This window comes from Macaca fascicularis, chromosome 1 (assembly GCF_037993035.2).
Source record: "Macaca fascicularis isolate 582-1 chromosome 1, T2T-MFA8v1.1".
Lineage (NCBI taxonomy): Eukaryota > Metazoa > Chordata > Mammalia > Primates > Cercopithecidae > Macaca > Macaca fascicularis.
Window position 1 is genome coordinate 110,130,201 of NC_088375.1, and position 20,427 is coordinate 110,150,627.

A 20,427-nucleotide genomic window follows, 5' to 3' on the forward strand; every position below is an offset into this window, starting at 1 on the left:
TCCAGGAATTCAAGACAAGCCTGCGCAACATGACGAAACCGTCTCTTAGCGAGGCATGGTGGTACAAGCCTATAGTCCCAGCTACTTGGGAGGCTGAGGCAGGAGGATCACTTGAGTCTGGGAGGTAGAAGTTATAGTGAGCCAAGATCATGCCAGTGCGCTGCAGCCTGGGGGACAGAGTGAGACTCTGTCTCAAAAAAACCAAAAATTTCTATTTATGACTAAGGATATCAGTCATCATCAGTGCCACCACCAAACTGCAGGGATTTGGGAAGGCAGAGTAATTTAAACATTAATCAGGATAAAGGTATAAAGATGAATTTCCTGTTTCTGCACAATCATGAGATGCATTCCAAATTAAATATAAATAGGTCGGGTGTGGTGGCTCATGCTTGTAATCCCAGCACTTTGGGACGCCAAGGTGGGGTGGATCGCTTGATGTCAGGAGTTCAAGACCAGCCTGGCCAGCACAACCCTCCTAAATCCTGATCTAAAGAGTTTACTTATATAAACTTCTGAATAAGTAACAAGCGTTTCACTGATAGGCCTTTTTCTTTCCAAAATCAACAGCATCCATGCACATTTTACTTCATTTAATATTGGGTTTTATGTTGAGGAGAAGGAAGCAATTAAGATTTTTTAACGCCGGGCGTGGTGGCTCACACCTGTAATCCCAGCACTTTGGGAGGTAGAGGCAGGCGAATCGTTTGAACCCAGGAGGCGGTGGTTGCAGTGAGCGGAGATCAGGCCATTGCACTCCATTGTGCAATGGCACAATCTTGGCTCACTGCGACCTCCGCCTCCCGGGTTCAAGCAATTCGCCTGCCTCAGCTTCCCGAGTAGCTGGGAGCAACAGCAAGACTCCATCTCAGAAAGAAAGAAAAAAAAAAAAAAAAAAAGCTGGGCATGGGCCTGTAATCCCAGCTACTCAGGAGGCTGAGGCACGAGAATCGCTTGAACCCTGCAAGTGGAGGTTGGAGGTTGCAGTGAGCCGAGGCTGAGCCACTGCACTCCAGTCCGGGTGACAGAGTGAGACTCTGTCTCAAACAAAAACAAAAAAATCTTTTTAAAAATCTAAATCTAAAAAACAAAATCTTAAAAAAAGTCTAAGGCTTTAAAATTTATTTTTATTTGGGGCAGCCTGCATTCTATACACTAGAATGAAAGCTCCTTCAATTATTAAAAGTATTATTGGATGATGGGAAACAAGAAGCCCACTTGCCACTTCAGAAAAGAATATCCTTTAAAGCAGTTGACTAACACTTATAAGACCTGAATTTGTCTTACAAATGTTCTCCTTTCCTTTATCTGCACCAATTAAGCATTGGGTAGACTAATCAGCTAAAGAGGGATAGCTAGGTAGACTGCTTTATAAGATGATATTGGGGCAGTCAGCTCTATTATATGATAGTTTAGGAATTTCAATTTGCAGTTATCCACATAAAGAGGAAAGAAAGTCGAGTAGGTCTGCCAAAAGCTACATGACAAACATGATATTGGCACACGGGAAACAAGCAAAGAATCTCTATCCAAAATATGCTTTGCTTATCATTCCAGATCTGGGTCTGGAGAATTTCAGTAGTTAGACTAAAGACCAACTCAGCTGGGTGCAGTGGTTCACGCCTGTAATCCCAGCACTTTGGGTGGCTGAGGCGGGTGGTTCACAAGGTCAGGAGTTTGAGACCAGCCTGGCCAATATGGTGAAATCTCGTCTCTACTACAAATATAAAAATTAGCTGGGTGTGGTGGTAGGCGCCTGTAGTCCCAGCTACTCAGGAGGCTAAGGCAGGAGAATCGCCTGAACCCAGGAGGCGGAGGTTGTAGTGAGCCGAGATTGGGCTACTGCACTCCAGCCTGGGCAACAGAGTGAGACTGCATCTCAAAAAAAAAAAAAAGTTGGCCGGGCGCGGTGGCTCACGCCTGTAATCCCAGCACTTTGGGAGGCTGAGGCGGGCGGATCACAAGGTCAGGAGATCGAGACCACGGTGAAACCCCGTCTCTACTAAAAATACAAAAAATTAGCCGGGCGCGGTTGTGGGTGCCTGTAGTCCCAGCTACTCGGGAGGCTGAGGCAGCAGAATGGCGTGAACCCGGGAGGCAGAGCTTGCAGTGAGCCGAGATCGCGCCACTGCACTCCAGCCTGGGCGACAGAGCGAGACTCCGTCTCAAAAAAAAAAAAAAAAAAAAAAGTTGTTTTAATCAGTGTGACTGAACCAATATGAATCCAAAAGATCGTGAATGTTCTGATTACATGTATATATAAATTTAATGTAAAGTTTTTGTATCATCCAGCTGAATGCAAAATTATTTTAAATAACTGTTGATAGCCTATACAATGAAGATCACTATTGCCCCCTGGTGGGCATGTTGGGGTCAAACTTTGCTAAGAAATTATGTTTTCATTTAATAGCTATTATTGAAACCCTAGTATAAAATGGACCTTCAAATACAAATTCTTAAACTCTCACAACAACCTCATAAAGTAGGTATTATTATATCCCAATTTTACTGATAAGTAAACAAGGCACAGAAAAGTATGAAGTTTTCCTAGGGTCAAGCAGCTAGTCAACCAATAATTATTTCAGCACAATTCTGATTCCAAAATTCCCCGTATATCACATATTGTTTCTTCTCTTTTACCACACTACCTCTCAATATCAATAGCTTAGTCAAGATCTTTCCTTTGACATTATAGAAACTTAACTAAGGATACTGTTATTTCAAATAAAAGAAACAGAAAAAGAAACCAATAGTCAATTGGAAAATTTATTTAAATGAGGACACAAGTTATTTCATTGTAAAACAAATATCTGTAAAGGAGATGCTGACTGAAAGGCCAGGGGTGGTGGCTCATGCCTGTAATCCCAGCACTTTGGGAGGCTGAGGTGGGTAGATCACGAGGTCAGGAGATCGAGACTATCCTGGCTAACACGGTGAAACCCCGTCTCTAGTAAAAATACAAAAATTAGCCGGGCGTGGTGGCACGCGCCTGTAGGACCAGCTACTCAGGAGGCTGAGGCAGGAGAATCACTTGAACCCGAGAGGCAGAGGTTGAAGTGAGCCAAGATTATGCCACTGCACTCCAGCCTGGGAAACAGAGCTAGACTCCAACTTGGAGAAAAAAAAAAAGGAGATGCTGAAAATAAACTCATTCATTCTTATTTAGATAGATGGTTTTGTTGAAAACATACAGGTTTCTTTTTTTTTTTTTTTTTTTTTTTTGAGATGAAGTTTCACTCTCGTTGCCCAGGCTGGAGCGCAATGGCACCATCTTGGCTCACCGCAACCTCCTCCTCCCCAGGTTCAAGCGATTCTCCTGCCTCAGCCTCCCAAGTAGCTGGGATTACAGGCACTCGCCACCACATCCAGCTAATTTTTGTATATTTAGTAGAGATGGGCTTCCATCATGTTGACCAGGATGGTCTTAAACTTCTGACCTCAGGTGATCCACCCGCCTTGGCCTCCCAAAGTGCTGGGACTATAGGCAAGAGGCACCACGCCAAGTTAAAAACATACAGGTTTCAAAAGATCAACACCAAGTAGTTTTCTCTGCTATTTTCTTTTTATATATGCACTCAAGAACAAATCCAGACTCTTATACTTTATTCAGATAATCACATTTACCTCTTTTATATCAGTACTCCAAAAGCCACTTATGTTTATTCTGCTTTGTTACTGCTTTAAACTTTTTTTTTTTTTTTTTTTTTTTTTGAGACGGAGTCTCGCTCTGTCGCCCAGGCTGGAGTGCAGTGGCCGGATCTCAGCTCACTGCAAGCTCCGCCTCCCGGGTTCACGCCATTCTGCTGCCTCAGCCTCCCGAGTAGCTGGGACTACAGGCGCCCGCCACCTCGCCTGGCTAGTTTTTTGTAATTTTTTAGTAGAGACAGGGTTTCACCGTGTTAGCCAGGATGGTCTCGATCTCCCGACCTCGTGATCCGCCCGTCTCAGCCTCCCAAAGTGCTGGGATTACAGGCTTGAGCCACCGCGCCCGGCCTGCTTTAAACTATTAATGTTTATTTCCCTTATCAATATCATGTCAAGGCACCTTCATATTTTCATTTTTGGTCTAGGCATAACCCTTCAATAGATTAATCTGTAGAATATTTTCCTTTTTTTTAGAGACAGGGTCTTGCTGTGTCTCCCAGGCCGGAGTGCAGTGGCACAATCATAACTCACAGTAAGTCCAACTCCTGAGCTCACGAGATCCTCCCATGTCAGCCTCCTGAGTAGCTGGGACTACAGGTATGAATCATCATGCCCACCTAATGTATTTTTAGTAGAGGATGGGGTCTCTCTATGTTGCCTAGACCAGGGTAGCCTCAAGCAATCTTCCCACCTTGGCCTCCCAAAGCATTGGGATTACAGATATGAGCCACTGTGCCCAAGCCAGAATATTCTACTTTTAACATAATAAGTATTCCTTTGTAACCCCTATGTATGATTTTCCCTTCCCCAGAAAGAATAAGTACCTTAGCTTTAAAATCTATTACAATCTTCTGCTTTGGCAATATTTTAATTATGGAGTATTAGAAAGGGTATCCATTCATCTCTTGGAAAATCTAGGGTTCTGTTCATTTTTGAGTATAAAATAAATTTCATGTTATCAGAACATTACCTGAGGTTGTTTTGGTGTTGGCTGAAGAAACAAGGCTTGTGAGTTTAACAACCTCTCCCGATGTGAAGATGAATGGAGCAGCCATAGTCACAGGGTCAGTCACAGGGTCAGTCACAGGGTTGGCTCTCTCTGGATTAACATTCACCTGATTCTGCATTGCTTCCTACCAAACAAGGCAGGATATTTCAATCAGAACACTTATTAGCTTTTCCTTTCTTTCTTTCTTTCTTTTTTTTTTTTTTTGAGACAGTCTCGCTCTGTTGCCCAGGCTGGAGTGCAGTGGCATGATCTCGGCTCACTGCAACCTCCGCTTCCTGGGTTCAGGAAATTCTCATGCCTCAGCCTCCCAAGCAGCTGAGATTACAGGCATGTGCCACTACGCCCAGCTAATTTTCTGTATTTTTAGTAGATACGGGGTTTTGCCACGTTGCCCAAGCTGGTCTAGAACTCCTGGGCTCAGGCAAATCGCCCGCCTTGGCCTCCTAAAGTGGTAGGATTACAGGCATGAGCCACCATGCCCAGCCCAAGAACACTTATTAGCTTTAGTTACACAGTTACTGAACAGCATATTCCACTCCCACCCCAATGCTCTATCAATCATAACTAGTTCCCATATACAATGTCCCACCGGAGATCAGAGTTCTCATTAAGACTACCTTTTTTTTTCAGACCAGGCCAACAGAGTTGTTAGGTTGCTTTCCAAAGCTTGTTTCTACTTCAGGAAAGCAAAGGTGTATTATTTGCAAAAACTTCTAGACAATTCATTTAACCTCTATGAATCTTGTTTTTTTCATTTGAAAAATGAGGGAGTCAGGCCAGGTGCAGTGGCTCATGCCTGTAATCCCACCACTTTGCAAGGCTGAGGCGGGTGGATCACTTGAGGTCGGGCGTTTGAGACCAGCCTGGCCAACATGGTGAAACCCCTGTCTCTACTACAAAAGTATCAGCTGGGCGTGGTGGTGGGTGCTTGTAATCCCAGCTACTTGGGAGCCTAAGGCAGGAGAATTGCTTGAACCCAGGAGGCAGAGATTGCAGTGAGCCAAAATAGCGTCATTATACTCCAGCCTGGGTGACAGAGTGAGACTCTGTCTCAAAAAAAGAAAAAAGAAAAATGAGGGAGTTGATCTGAATAGTCTAAAAAGTAATTTCCAGCCGGGCGTGGTGGCTCACGCCTGTAATCCCAGCACTTTGGGAGGCCGAAGCGGGTGGATCACAAGGTCGGGAGATCAAGATCATCCTGGCTAAAACTCACGTCACTGCACTCCAGCCTGGGCAACAGAGTGAGACTCCATCTCAAAAATAAAAATAAAAATAAAAAATAAAAAGTAATTTCCAGCACTAATATTTTGTGATTAATTATCTACAAGTCAGTGTGCTAGCAAGAGATCCCTGCAGAGTATCTACAGAGAACAATATTCTCTAGAGTTTTATCCAACTACTTGTTCCATTCTGCCATTGAAGAAATTCCTAAGAGAATATATAACAAGCAAATAAGTGCCAGATTTTAAAGTCTCGCTCCATATGCTGTACTTTTGCTTCCAGGGATATCTGTTCAATTATGGTGAAAAGTAGCTTATCTTTATTTTATTACTTTCAGAAGCAATTTTCTGCAAGCATAATCACTACTTTAAAAAGTCCAGTTATGAAAGGGCTCTAAACAAAGAATTGAAAGTTGAAGGGGCTAACCAGTCTATAGACCACCTGTCAGTTAGAAAAAAAAAATACTGAAAATGCAGCAGAAATGGCTTGCTTGCTTGCTTTCTCTCTCTCTCTCTTCCTTTTTTTTTTTTTTTTTTTTTTTTTTTGAGACGGTGTCTTGCTCTGTTGCCCAGGCTGGAGTGCAGTGGTGCAATCTCGGCTCACTGCAACCTCCACCTCCACGGTTCCTGCCTCAGCCTCCCAAGTAGCTGGGACTACAGGTGCACATTGCCATGCCCGGCTAATTTCTTTTGTATTTTAGTAGAGACAGGGTTTCGAGTTGCCCAGGCTGGCCTTGAACTCCTGAGCTCAGGCAATCCACCCTCCTCAGCCTCCCAAAGTGTTAGGATTATAGGTATGAGCCACCGTGCCCAGCCAGAAATGACTATTTTTCTTTTTTTTTTTTTTTTTTTTTTTTTTTTTGAGACAGAGTCTCGCTCTGTCGCCCAGGCTGGAGTGCAGTGGCCGGATCTCAGCTCACTGCAAGCTCCACCTCCCGGGTTCACGCCATTCTCCTGCCTCAGCCTCCCGAGTAGCTGGGACTACAGGCGCCCACCACCGTGCCCGGCTAATTTTTTGTATTTTTTAGTAGAGACGGGGTTTCACCGTGTTAACCAGGATGGTCTCGATCTCCTGACCTCGTGATCCGCCCGTCTCGGCCTCCCAAAGTGCTGGGATTACAGGCTTGAGCCACCGCGCCCGGCCTATTTTTCATATATAATTATCCCCTTGACTAAGAGCTTCAATTGAAACAGGTTATCCATTCTTTGGATATTGTCAAATTCCTTCTTGGTTTTTTTTGAGAGTCTCACTCTGTCTCCCAGGCTTGAGTACAGTGGCACGATCTCAGCTCGCTACAACCTCCACCTCCCAAGTTCAACCTCCTGCCTCCATCTCCCAAGTAGCTGGAATTACAGGCACCTACCACCAAACCAGCTAATTTTTGTATTTTTAGTAAAGATGAGGTTTCACCATGTTGGCCAGACTGGGCTTGAACTCCTGACCTCAGGTGATTCACCCGCCTCGGCCTCCCAAAGTGCTAGGATTTCAGGTGTGAGCTACCGTGCCTGGCCTAAATTCCTTTTTGAATTTGCTGTTTTCCTTTATCCTCCACTAGGACATGAAGTGCTCACAGCATGATAAAATTAGAGATACGAAATAAAATATTATAATATTACATGATAAACAGACATCTAGTAAGTGCTATGGGAGCACACAGGAGGGAAGAGTAGTACTGCTACATGGTGAAATAGTAGCACTTCCTTGGTTCAATTTCTCATTGGCCCTTGCCTGGCCTAATGAAAGTCATCATATAGTTATTTAGCATTAAGTGTCTCTCTCTCATCTGTGTGTCACATCATCTTTTTAAAACAAATTTAATCATATCAGTCCTCTATTTAAAAACTTCTATCCAAATCCATCGCTCACATAACAGTTCAAACTCCTTCACATGCTGTAAAGCATCCCTACATTCAGAATCCAGCCTAACTTTCAAGCTTAGCATCTGCCACTCCCAAACTCTGCTTCCTTTGCCCATTCTCTCATCACTCAACTACTTTTTCTTGAACATTCCATGTTCTTTCACACCTCTGTGTCTTTGATTTGCTCTTATTCTAGCCTAGAATATAGTTTTCTCACTTCTCTGCCTACTTCAATATTCCGTTCAAAACCTACTATTCCCTCCTTTGTGCTCCCATAGCACTTACTAGATATCTATTTATCATGCAATATTATAATATTTTATTTCCTGTCTTTTATCATGCTTTGAACACTTCATGTCATATTAATATTTTTTTTGAGATGGAATCCTGCTTGTTGCCCAGGCTCAAATGCAGTGGCGTGATCTTGGCTCACTGCAACCTCTGCCTCCCAGGTTCAAGCGATTCTCCTGCTTCAGCCTCCCAAGTAGCTGGGACTACAGGCACATACAACCATGCCCGGCTAATTTGTTTTGCATTTTTAGTAGAAACAGGGTTTCGCCATATTGGCCAGGCTGGTCTCAAACTCCTGACCTCAGGTGATCCATCTGCCTCGGCCTCCCAAAGTGCTGGGATTACAGGCATGAGCAACCACGCCTGGCCCATGTCCTGTTAATTTTTATATCCCCTGTCCTATTGTTCCCTGATATACAGTGCTGGCTTAAGAAATTAATGGGCAGGCCGGGCGCAGTTGCTCATGCCTGTAATCCCAGCACTTTGGGAGGCCGAGGCAGGCGGATCATCTGAGGTCAGGAGTTCAAGACCAGCCTGGCCAACATGGTGAAACCCATCTCTACAAAAATACAAAAATTAGCTGGGCATGATGGCAGGTACCTGTAATCCCAGCTACCCGGGAGGCTGAGGAGGAAGAATCACTTGAATCCGAGCAGTGAGCCAAGATCGTGTCATTGCACGCCAACCTGGGCGACAAAGTGAGACTCCATCTCGGAGTGGGGGGTGGGAAACAGAAATTAATGGGACACACCTGGGCGCAGTATCGCATTAACATATATAATATATATTTATGTTATGTATATGCTATATATATAGTGACACTGAGTCACAAGATTGAGACATATTAGAAATGCTATTTTAATAAGATAGGGAAAATTCAGTTTTGATTCAACTCCCACAAAAAAATCCTTAACTTCAATTGACGTATACTCTGGAGAGTATGAAAAGAACCACACCTGGAGGATGACCAAAATCTCAGCATTGTTTTTCTCCAGAGCTATGTCAAAGGCAGATTTATCAAATTTGCTGAAAGCATGGACATCAGCTCCATATTTGATAAGTAACTCTACAACATCTCGATGGTGGCGCTCTGTGGCCCAATGCAAAGCTGTCATCTTCAGCATGTCCTTGGCATTCACATCTGCACCATTCTGTCACAGAAAAGCATTTTTTTTCAACAAACAGTGGTTATAGGAGCACAGGTGCAACATCCCATCATCAAATACAGAGGATTTCCATAGATATTATGTACTCAAATCTAGATCACATTTAAGGAATATCAAAGGGAAAAACATTTCTCAAATTCTCCTAAATGCTGACAGACATAATGCTTTCAACGAGTGGGTCCTCTAAGGACATCATTGGGAAATTAAACAGATGGAAGACAAAGAGGGAAGGAACAGATTTTTGTTGCATTTATTAATAGAGAGCCAAGTGCCTGAATAAATAGGCATAAGTGCAGAGAATACCTTCAGAAAGGGAAAGAAGAAAAATCAGTAAGTCTGTTTAGCCTTTAAAAAATTAGAAAAGCTGGAACTCAGGAGTTCAAGATGAGCTTGGGGAATATGGTGAAAAAACATGCCTCTACAAAAAATTCAAAACATTAGCCGGGAGTGGTAGTACGTGCCTGTAGTCCCAGCCAAAGGGGAGGGTGAGGTGGGTGGATCTCTTGAGCCTGGGCGGTGGAGGCTGCAGTGAGCTGAGATCATACCACCGCATTCCAGCCTGGGTGACAGAGTGAGACCCCTGTCTCCAAAAAAAAAAAAAAAAGACCAATAATAATAATAATAATAAATTGGAAAACTAGGCTGGGAGCAATGGCTCATGCCTATAATCTCAGCACTTTGGAAGGCTGAGGATGGAAGGATTGCTTGAGGCCAGGAGTCTGAGACCAGCCTGGTCAACGTAGTGAGACCTCATCTGTAATTTTTTTTTTTTAAATATGATTTTTAAAAAATGGTCGAGTGCAGTGGCTCATGCCTATAATCCCAGCACTTTGGGAGGGTGAGGCGGGCAGATCACAAGGTCAAAGGATGGAGACCATCCTGGCTAACATGGTGAAACCCCATCTCTACTAAAAATACAAAAATTAGCTGGGCACGGTGGAGCACGCCTGTAATCCCAGCTACTCGGGAGGCTGAGGCAGGAGAATCACTTGCACCTGGGAGGCAGAGGCTGCAGTGAGCTGGTATTGCGCCACTGCACTCCAGCCTGGCAACAGAGCGAGACTCCATCTCAGAAAAAAAAGAAAAAAAAAAAGAAAGAAAAAAATTTTAAAAACTGGCTAAGCACAGTAACCCCACACCTGTAATCCCAGTGTTGGGAGGCTGAGGCAGGAGAATTGTTTGAGGCCAGGAGTTCAAAGCCAGCCTGGGCTGGGCAATACGAGATCCTATTCTCTACAAAAAATAAAAACAAAAATAAATTAGCTGGGCGTGGTGCTGGATGCCTGTAGTCCTCCTAGCTACTTTGAAGACTGAGGCAGTAGGATTGCTTGAACCCAGGTGTTGAAAGATACAGTGAGCTATGATCATGCCACTGCTCTCCAGCCAGGGCAAAAGAGTGAAACCCTGTATCAAATTTAAAAAATTGTTTTAGGGCCAGACACGGTGGCTCACACCTGTAATTCCCGCACTTTGGGAGTCTGAGGCAGGCAGATCACAAGGTCAGGAGTTTGAGACCAGCCTGGCCAACATAGTGAAACCCTGTCTCTACTAAAAATACAAAAAAAAAAAAATCTGAGCATGGTGGCAGGCACCTGTAATCCCAGCTACTTTGGAGGCTGAGGTAGGAGAATCGCTTGAATCCAGGAGGCGGAGGTTACAATAAGCCAAGATTGCACCACTGCACTCCAGCCTGGGCGATAGTGTGAGACTTCATCTCTTTTTTTTGTTTTTTTTGAGACGAAGTCTCGCTCTTGTCCCCCAGGCTGGAGTGCGATGGCGTGATCTTGGCTCACTGCAACCTCCGCCTCCTGGGTTCAAGCAATTCTCTTGCCTCAGTCTCCTGAGTAGCTGGGATTACAGGCGCCTGCCACCACGCCTGGCTAATTTTTGTATTTTTAGTAGAGATGGGGTTTCACCATGTTGGCCAGGCTGGTCTCGAACTCCTGACCTCAGGTGATCCGCCTGCCTTGGCCTCCTAAAGTGCTGGGATTACAGGAGTGAGCCATCACACCTGGCCAAGAGTTCATCTCCAAAAAAAAAAAAAAAAAAAAAATTGTTTTAATAAATTAGAAAATAGGCATGGTGGCTCACGTCAGGAGGTCAGGAGTTTGAGACCAGCCTGGGCAACACGGTGAAACCTTGTCTCTACTAAAAATAGAAAAATTGGCTGGGCATAGTGGCAGGCGCCTGTAATCCCAGCTACTTGGGAGGCTGAGGCAGGAGAATCACTTCAACCCGGGAGGCAGAGGTTGTGGTGAGCAGAGATCGTGCCACTGCACTCCAGCCTAAGCAACAAGAGCAAGACTCTATCTCAAAAACAAAACAAAACAAAATAAATAAATAAATAAGAAAACAGACTCCTCATAGACATGAAGGCTCTTTTTTTTTTTTTTTTTTTGAGACAGATTCTTGCTCTGTCATCCAGACTGGAGTGCAGTGGCGCAATCTTGGCTCACCACACCTCCACCTCCTGGGTTCAAGTGATTCTCTTGCCTCAGCTTCCTGAGTAGCTGGGATTACAGTCACGCGCCACCATGTCCTGCTAAATTTTTTTGTTTTTTTTTAGTAGCAATGGGGTTTCACCATGTTGGTCTGGCCAGTCTCGAACTCCCGACCTTGTGATCCACCCGTCTCGGCCTCCCAAAGTGCTGGGATTACAGGCACCTGGCCTGCCATGAAGTCTCTTGCAGATGCAACTTAATGCTATAAACTGTCCTAAACTTAATCCTTCCCAAGTCATTTCCTAGTACCCATTTAAGAAAACAGGAAAGTGGATGTCTTTTTTACAACATAACCTTGCCACTATTCTTGCTTTACCCGAACAAGCAGTTCCACGATGTGTGCATGTCCATCTGCAGCAGCCATGTGCAAGGGGGTCCTGTCTACTTTAGTCCGGGCATCCCTGCTAACACCTGCTCGAAGGAGTACTTCTGCTGTGGAATAATGACCATACTGAGCTGCAAGGTGGAGGGGTGATGTTCCAAGCTGTGGAAAAATAATACTCATTGAATAACCACTGTGTGCAGAGTCCTAGATCATTACTGGAGAGATACAAATGAACAAGGTAGCCGGGCGTGGTGGCTCAAGCCTGTAATCCCAGCACTTTGGGAGGCTGAGACGGGCGGATCACAAGGTCAGGAGATCGAGACCATCCTGGCTAACACGGTGAAACCCCGTCTCTACTAAAAAATACAAAAAGCTAGCCGGGCGAGGTGGCGGGCGCCTGTAGTCCCAGCTACTCGGGAGGCTGAGGCAGGAGAATGGCGTGAACCCGGGAGGCGGAGCTTGCAGTGAGCTGAGATCCGGCCACTGCATTCCAGCCCGGGTGACAGAGCGAGACTCCGTCTCAAAAAACAAAAACAAAAACAAAAACAAAAAAAAACAAATGAACAAGGTATGGTGCTTGTCCTTCAAGAGAGAATCTGGTTGGGCAGATAAAACTGAAAAAATGGTTAAATTTACAAATTAAAGGCCAGGGGCCGGGTGCACTGGCTCACACCTGTAATCCCAGCACTTTGGGAGGCCAAGGTGGGCCGATCACCTGAGGTCAGGAGTTCAAGACCCGCCTGGCCAACATGGTGAAACCCCGTCTCTACTAAAAAATACAAAAAAAGTTAGCCAGGCATGGTGGTGGGCACCTGTAATCCCAGCTACTCAGGAGGCTGAGACAGGGAGAATTGCTTTGAACCTGGGAGGCAGAGGTTGCAGTGAGCTGAGATTGTGCCACTGCACTCCAGCCTGGGCGACAGAGGGAAACTCCGTCTCAAAAAAAAAAAAAAAAAAAAAATTAACATGCTAATGGACAAATAAATAGACCACCAGTTGATTAAGTGCTAAGTATAATGGCTTTATGTCAGGTGGATTTATCAAGTAAGGTTCCCTAAAGGACGTGACTTTACACAGCATTTAGAAAGTTAAAAAAAAAAAAAAAAAGGATCAGGGTGGGTGTGGTGGCTCATGCCTGCAATCCCAGCACTTTGGGAGGTCAAGACAGGAGGACTGCTTGAGCCCAAGAGATCAAGACCAGCCCGGGCAACATAGAGAGACCTATCCCATAATAAATAAATAAAGTAAATTTTAAAAAAGAAAAAGGGTAGACACTAGAAAGTTACATGTGGAATCTGAGGTACAAATCTGACTGATTGGAAGAAAAGTTTTTTGCCACAGTAAAGCAGGGCAAAACGAATGATGATGAGATGAAGAGGCAATAAAAATTTAGCAATGATGTATCAACAGCAATAAGTAAGTCTGTCATCCCAGTGTAAATCTTGTAAGAGTTATCCATCATCATCCACGTTGGCCAGAGATCTATTCCCTTTTTTTTGTTATGCTCTTTATTTTAAGCCTGTTTAGTTTATTCTTTGCTTTTTCATATTTTCAGCCTCTCTGCCTGACTGAATTTAATTCGCATTGTTCTCTCCAGGTCTATTTATAGAAATGCTAATATCATGGGTTTCCTTTTCTTTCTTTTTGTGAAGTGCTAAGAATCTGTTGGCCTCTCAATCACTCCAGAATAGAGGTCATTCATTCATTGAAATTGTTAAAATTAGGCAATGCATACAAAATCTGTGACTGCTAAGAAAGCCCACATTATAACCCGGACCTGTTTCTTCTAAAGCTCTTTGGTCTCCAAGATGGTTGAGGCTAAATTACACCTTCCTCTTTATGTTTTGTTTGTTTGTTTTTGTTTTCTTTTGAGAGGGAGTCTCGCTGTCTCCCAGGCTGGAGTGCAGTGGCGCGATCTCGGCTCACTGCACCTCCGCCTCCCAGGTTCAAGCCGTTCTCCTGCCTCACCCTCCCGAATAGCTGGGACTACAGGCGCCTGCCATGACACATGGCTAATTTTTTTGTATTTTTAGTAGAGACGGGGTTTCACCCTGTTAGCCAGGATGGTCTGGATCTCCTGACCTCGTGATCCGCCCGCCTCGGCCTCCCAAAGTGCTGGGATTACAGGCATGAGCCACGGCACCCAGCCTTTAGTGTTTTTTAACAGTAGTAAAGGAAACAGAACAGCTAGATGACTTTTTTTTTTTTTTTTTTTTTTTTGGAGATGGAGTTTCCAAGCTGGAGTGCAATGGCGCAATCTCGGCTCACTGCAACCTCCACCTCCCGAGTTCATGCGTTTCTCCTGCCTCAGCCTCCCAAGTAGCTGGGATTACAGGCATGCACCACCATGCCTGGCTAATTTTTTGTATTTTTAGTAGAAATGGGGTTTCACCATGTTAGCAGGCTGGTCTCGAACTCCTGACCTCAGGTGATCTGCCTGCCTTGGACTCCCAAAGTGCTGGGATTACAGGTGTGAGCCACCACGCTTAGCCTAGACGATTTCTTATCAACCAGGGCATATTACAGAAAAGGAAACAAGGAGTTTATTAGTCTAGAAATTCATTCTTATTATATTGATTTTAATTTCTACCTAATTACAGAAGTCTATAATGCAAGTACACTCCAGAGACAGTTAAACCTTTACAAAATACTCTTTAAAAATTATAGAAAATCACAAGTATATAATACCTTACAATTATCACCTATATATCCACAGGAGACTCTCAATTTGGAAAACTAAAAGAAAAAGAAAACCACATATTCAGATAAGACAAAGAAAATAAACTCTTGTAAGGGATATGAGGTAGAAAGGGAGTGAAGAAAAACCAATAAAGTCTGTTAGCCTTTAAGAAAAAGGTTGGTAAAGCATACATTGGAAATAATTAAGAGACCTTTCCTCTAAGCTTACCCAGTCTGTGGTGAATGGGGCGCCGTTTGCCATCAATGTTCTCACTTCATCATCTTGGCCTTTTCTTGCTGCCTCTAGCAACCTCTTTCCCAAGTCCACCAAAGACATCTTTATGCATAGGAACAAAAGTTTTCAGGTAGCTATAACTCAAACATAAGGAAAGCTGCCAATACATTTTTTTAGAAGGCTTCTTATATTTGAATGTATATAATATACATCTCAAGTTGACTGGTAGGTCACTTCCTTTCTATCTCATCTAACACAAGCAATAAAATAGTTGGGAATGTTTCAAGCCCTTATACATAGTTCTATCACTTTCAATCCCCAGAAATACTCTGGAAATATCTGCAACACACTACGACCTTTCTAGTTTAAGGAATCGATAAAACACCATTTCATTCCCCTGAAATGAAGAAAGGTACAATATTATTTTAAGGAACATAACACAAAATAATAAATTATGTAGTTTGATTTCCAGGAAGGGAGCAAGATGGATGCCCACCCGTGAAACTACTGCTTGATGGAAATTATGAGAGCCCTTATTAGCAACTAACTGCTCTCTCTGGAGGTTTGTAGGTCTTTGGATGGCACACTGAAATCGGACACATCGAGGTTTCCAAATAAAACTGTATCGCTCTTTTTTTTTTTTTTTTGAGACTGAGTCTCACTGTATTGCTCAGGCTGGAGTGCAGTGGTGTGACCTCGGCTCAGTGCAACGTCCGCCTTCCGGGTTCAAGCGATTCTCCTGCCTCAGCCTCCTGAGTAGCTGGGATTACAGGCACCCGCCACCATGCCCGGCTAATTTTTGTATTTTTGGTAGAGACGGGGTTTCACCATGTTGGCCAGGCTGGTCTCAAACTCCTGACCTCAAGTGATCCACCCGCCTCAGCCTCCCAAAGTGTTGGGATTACAGGTGTGAGCCACCGCACCCAGCCCAAACTATTACACCATAGTCAGAAGATAAAAACTAGGTTAAGATGCAGTAATGATATAATCATGCTTAAAATTTAAGGAGACAAAGAGGGGTGCAGTGGCTTGGGACTGTAATCCCAGCACTTTGGGAGGTCGAGGTAGGAGGATTACTTGAGCTCACAAGTTTGAGACCAGCCTAGGCAAAATGGTGAAACCCTGTCTCACAAAAAATACAAAAATTGGCTGGGCGCGGTGGCTCGAGCCTGTAATCCCAGCACTTTGGGAGGCCGAGGCAGGCAGATCACCTGAGGTCAGGAGTTTGAGACCAGCCTGGCCAACATAGTGAAACCCTGTCTCTACTAAAAATACAAAAATTAGCCGGGCGTGGTGGCACACGTCTGTAGTCCCAGCTACTTGGGAGACTGAGGCAGGACAATCGCTTGAACCTGGGAGGCGGAGGTTGCAATGAGCCGAGATTGCGCCACTGCATTCCAGTCTGGGCAACAAAGCGAGACACTATCTCGAAAAAATAAAATAATAATTTTTAAAAAGATAAAAATTAGCTGGGCATGGTGGTGCATGCCTATAATCTCAGCTAATCGGGAGGCTAAGGTGGGAGGATAACTTGAGCTCAGGAGATGAAGGTTGCGGCGAGCTGAAATTGCACCACTGCACTCTAATCTGGGTGATAGAGCCAGATCTTGACTCAAAAAAAAAAAAAAAGAAAAAATTTAAGAAGAACAAGCCTTTATTGGTTAAACACTGATCTGCTTAGGCCAGTAGTTCAAAAAGTATCGTTTATGGACCCCTGGTGGTCCCTGATACCCTTTTAGGGATCTATGAGGTCAGAACTATTTTTATTATAATAGAAAAACATTATTTGCCTTTTTTCTTTTTCCATGTTTACATTAGCACTGACAGTACAAATGCAACAGTGGGTATAACTGCTGGTGCCTTAGCATGAATCAGACTGTGCTACTGGTTATTGTATTCTTCACTGCCATGTAATCTCAAGGGAAAATTGCCAGTTCTACTTAGGAGTGTCCTGGATGACACAGTAAAAATTATTAATTTTATTAAATCTCAACACCTGAATATATGTGTTTATAATTTATGTGTGACAAAATGAGAAGTATACATAAAGCACTTTTTTTTTTTTTTGAGACATGGTTTCACTCTGTCACCCAGGCTGGAGTACAGTGGGCACAATGACAGCTCACTGCAGTCCTGACCTCCTGGGCTCATGGGATCCTCCCATCTCAGCTTCCCAAGTAGCTGGGACTACAAGCACACACCACCACGCCCAGCTAATTTTTGTATTTTTTATAGAGATGGGGATTCGCAATATTACTCAGGCTGGTCTCAAACTGCTGGGCTCAAGCGATTGACCTACCTTGGGCCCCCAAAGTGTTAGGATTACAGGCATGAGCCACCACACCCGGACTCTTCTCTACCCTTTTGCTCAAATGACAATTATATTGTACCCACCATTCTGCATGATCTTTCCATAGCAATAGAATCCCAAAGTGTTGGGATTACAGGCGTGAGCCACTGTGCCTAGCTGACTTAAATTACTTCTGCTGCTTACTGAAACATGATGGTTTTCTTGAGAAAAAGCACTACATGATTAAGTTGCAAGCTAAAATAACTGTTTTTGGCCAGGCGTGGTGGCTCGTGCCTGTAATCCCAACACTTTGGGAGGCCCAGGCAGGCAGATCACCAGGTCAGGAGATCGAGACCATCCTGGCTAACACGGTGAAACCCCGTTTCTACTGAAAAACAAAACAAAACAAAACAAAAAAAATTAGTCAGGCGTGGTGGCAGACGCCTATAGTCCCAGCTACTCGGGAGGCTGAGGCAGGAGAATGGTGTGAACCCTGGAGGCGGAGCTTGCAGTGAGCCAAGACTGCGCCACTGCACTCCAGCCTGGGCGACAGAGCGAGACTCCGTCTCAATAAATAAATAAATAAATAAATAAATAAATAAATAACTGCTTTTATCATGGAACATCATTTTATTTTATTATTATTTTATTTTTCAGACAGAGTTTTGCTCGTCACCCAGGCTGGAGTGCAATGGTGTGATCTCGGCTCACTGCAACCTCTGCCTCCCAGGTACAAGTGATTCTCCTGCCTCTGCCTCTGCCTCCCAAGTATCCACAATTACAGGCACCCACCACCATGCCCAGCTAATTTTTGTATTTTTAGTAGAGAGATGCTGGCCAGGCTGGTCTCGAACTCCTGACCTCAGGTGATCTGCCCACCTTGGCCTCTCAAAGTGCTGGGATTACAGGCGCAAGCCACCACAAAAGTGAGTGGCACAAAGTGAGTGGCAGCTCACTTTGTTCATTTTTTATTTTATTCATTTATTATTATTATTTTTTGAGATGGAGCCTCGCTCTTGTTGCCCAGGGCAGAGTGCAGTGGCGAGATCTCGGCTCACTGCCAACCTCCACTGCCCAGGTTCAAGCAACTCTCTGTCTCAGCCTTCCGAATAGCTGGGATTACAGGCATGCGCCACCACGTTCGACTAATTTTTCTGTACTTTTAGTAGAGACGGGGTTTCGCCATGTTGGTCAGCCTGTTCTCGAACTCCTGACCTCAGGTGATCTGCCTGCCTCAGCCTCCCAAAGTGCTGGGATTACAGGCAGGAGCCACCGTGCCCAGCCAACTGACAGTATTTATTGCCAATTATCAATTACAATTTGAGCTTTCAAGCAAAAATTAGAATTTTGGAAAATCTATAACCACTGCCATCAACTTGGTAACTTACAATAAAGACTTTTCTGATGAAATAAGTGGTAATATTAATGAATGTGATTTTTTGATATTGTATAATAAAATGTATCAATATTTAGATGACCTATACAATTTGGTGAACCAATACTTTCCAAATGACCAGTGTTTGATGTTATAAAATCATTCACAAGTAAAACAATTCAAAGTGAAAGATCAATGGGTTTTAAGGTCACAGAATACAAAAATTCACTGATGTGATTTCAAATTCCTCATTGCAACTAACTTTTTCTCTTTTTTTTTTTTTTTTTTTTTTTGAGACAGGGTCTTTTTCTGTTGCCCAGGCTAGACTGCAGTGGTATGATCATAGCTCACTGCAGCCTTGAACTCCTGGGCTCAAGCAATCCTCCGTCCTCAGCCTCCTGAGTAGCTAGGACTACAGGTGCACACAACCGTGCCTGACTAATTTTTTAGTTTTTTGTAGAGGTGCAGTTTTGTTATATTGCCCAGGCTGGTCTCAAACTCCTGGCCTCAAGCAATCCTCCCGCCTTTGTGCAACTAACTCTTAAGAAATTACCACTTGTTGGCCTGGCGCGGTGGCTCACGCCTGTGATCCCAGCACTTTGGGAGGCCAAGGTGGGTGGATCACAAGGTTAGGAGATCAAGACCACCCTGGTTAACACAGTGGAATCGTGTCTCTACTAAAAATACAAAAAAAAAAAAAAAAGGCCGGGCGCGGTGGCTCACGCCTGTAATCCCAGCACTTTGGGAGGCCGAGGCGGGCGGATCACAAGGTCAGGAGATCGAGACCACGGTGAAACCCTGTCTCTACTAAAAATTGCAAAAAATTAGCCGGGCGCGGTTGTGGGCGCCTGTAGTCCCAGCTACTCGGGAGGCTGAGGCAGGAGAATGGCGTGAACCCGGGAGGTGGAGCTTGCAGTGAGCCGAGATCGCGCCACTGCACTCCAGCCTGGGCTGGGCGACAGAGTGAGACTCCGTCTCAAAAAAAAAAAAAAAAAAAAAAAAAGAAAGAAAAAAATTAGCCAGGTGTGGTGGTGGCGGGCACCTGTAGTCCCAACTACTCGGGAGGCTGAGGCAAGAGAATCGCATGAACTCGGGAGGCGGAGCATGAAGTGAGCCCAGATTGCACTACCGCAATCCAGCCTGGGCGACAGAGCAACACTCCATCTCAAAAAAAAAAAAAAACAAAAAACAAAGAAATTACCATTTGTCAGCCGGACACAGTGGCTTACACATGTAATCCCAGCACTTTGGGAGGCCAAAGTGGGCGGATCATCTGAGGTCAGGAGCTCAAGATCAGCCTGGCCAACATGGTGAAACCCCGTCTCTACTAATAGTACAAAAATTAGCTGGGCATGGTGGCACATGCCTGTAGCCCCAGTTACTTGGGAGGCTGAGGCAGGAGAATCGCTTGAACTGAGGAGGCGGAGGTTGTGGTGAGCTGAGATCGCACCACTGCACTCCAGTCTGGGCAACAGGATGAGACTCCATCTCCAAAAAAAAAAAAGAAAACAGAAATTACCACTTGTCAAATTTTTGTGTAGTATCAAAGAAGAATACTCACTGTTATTGGAAAAAGTTATTATAATACTCTTTCCTTCTACAAGTACATATTGTAACAGACAGAATGAAGTAGATGTAAGAATGCAGCTGTCAGCCGGGTGCAGTGGCTCACGCCTGTAAACCTAGCACTTTGGGAGACTGAGGCAGGCAGATCACCTAAGGTCAGGAGTTCGAGAGAAGCCTGGCCAACATGGTGAAACTCTGTCTTTACAAAAAGTACAAAAAAATTAGCTGGGCATGGTGGTGCATGCCTGTAGTCCCAGCTACTCAG

The 20,427-nt window shown here is 44.3% G+C and overlaps 1 protein-coding gene across 30 annotated transcripts in view; it reads right to left on the bottom strand.

Moving 5' to 3' along the window:
- The window catches only part of GABPB2 (GA binding protein transcription factor subunit beta 2), a 58,740-nt gene that overhangs the window by 26,949 nt on the left and 11,364 nt on the right, over positions 1 to 20,427 (bottom strand). For 11 of the 30 annotated variants that reach the window (XM_073995928.1, XM_065546201.2, XM_065546195.2 and 8 more), the window contains exons 2-5: positions 14,926 to 15,033; positions 12,009 to 12,176; positions 8,982 to 9,176; positions 4,616 to 4,778 (exon numbers count right to left, since the gene is read on the bottom strand). In XM_073995928.1, coding sequence (XP_073852029.1) covers positions 4,616 to 4,778; positions 8,982 to 9,176; positions 12,009 to 12,176; positions 14,926 to 15,033 — 634 coding nt within the window. Of the gene's footprint in view, positions 1 to 2,752; positions 2,948 to 4,615; positions 4,779 to 8,981; positions 9,177 to 12,008; positions 12,177 to 14,705; positions 14,754 to 14,925; positions 15,066 to 20,427 lie in introns of those variants that run through there. The other 19 variants (XM_065546228.2, XM_065546199.2, XM_065546188.2 and 16 more) reach the window with 6 other exon arrangements.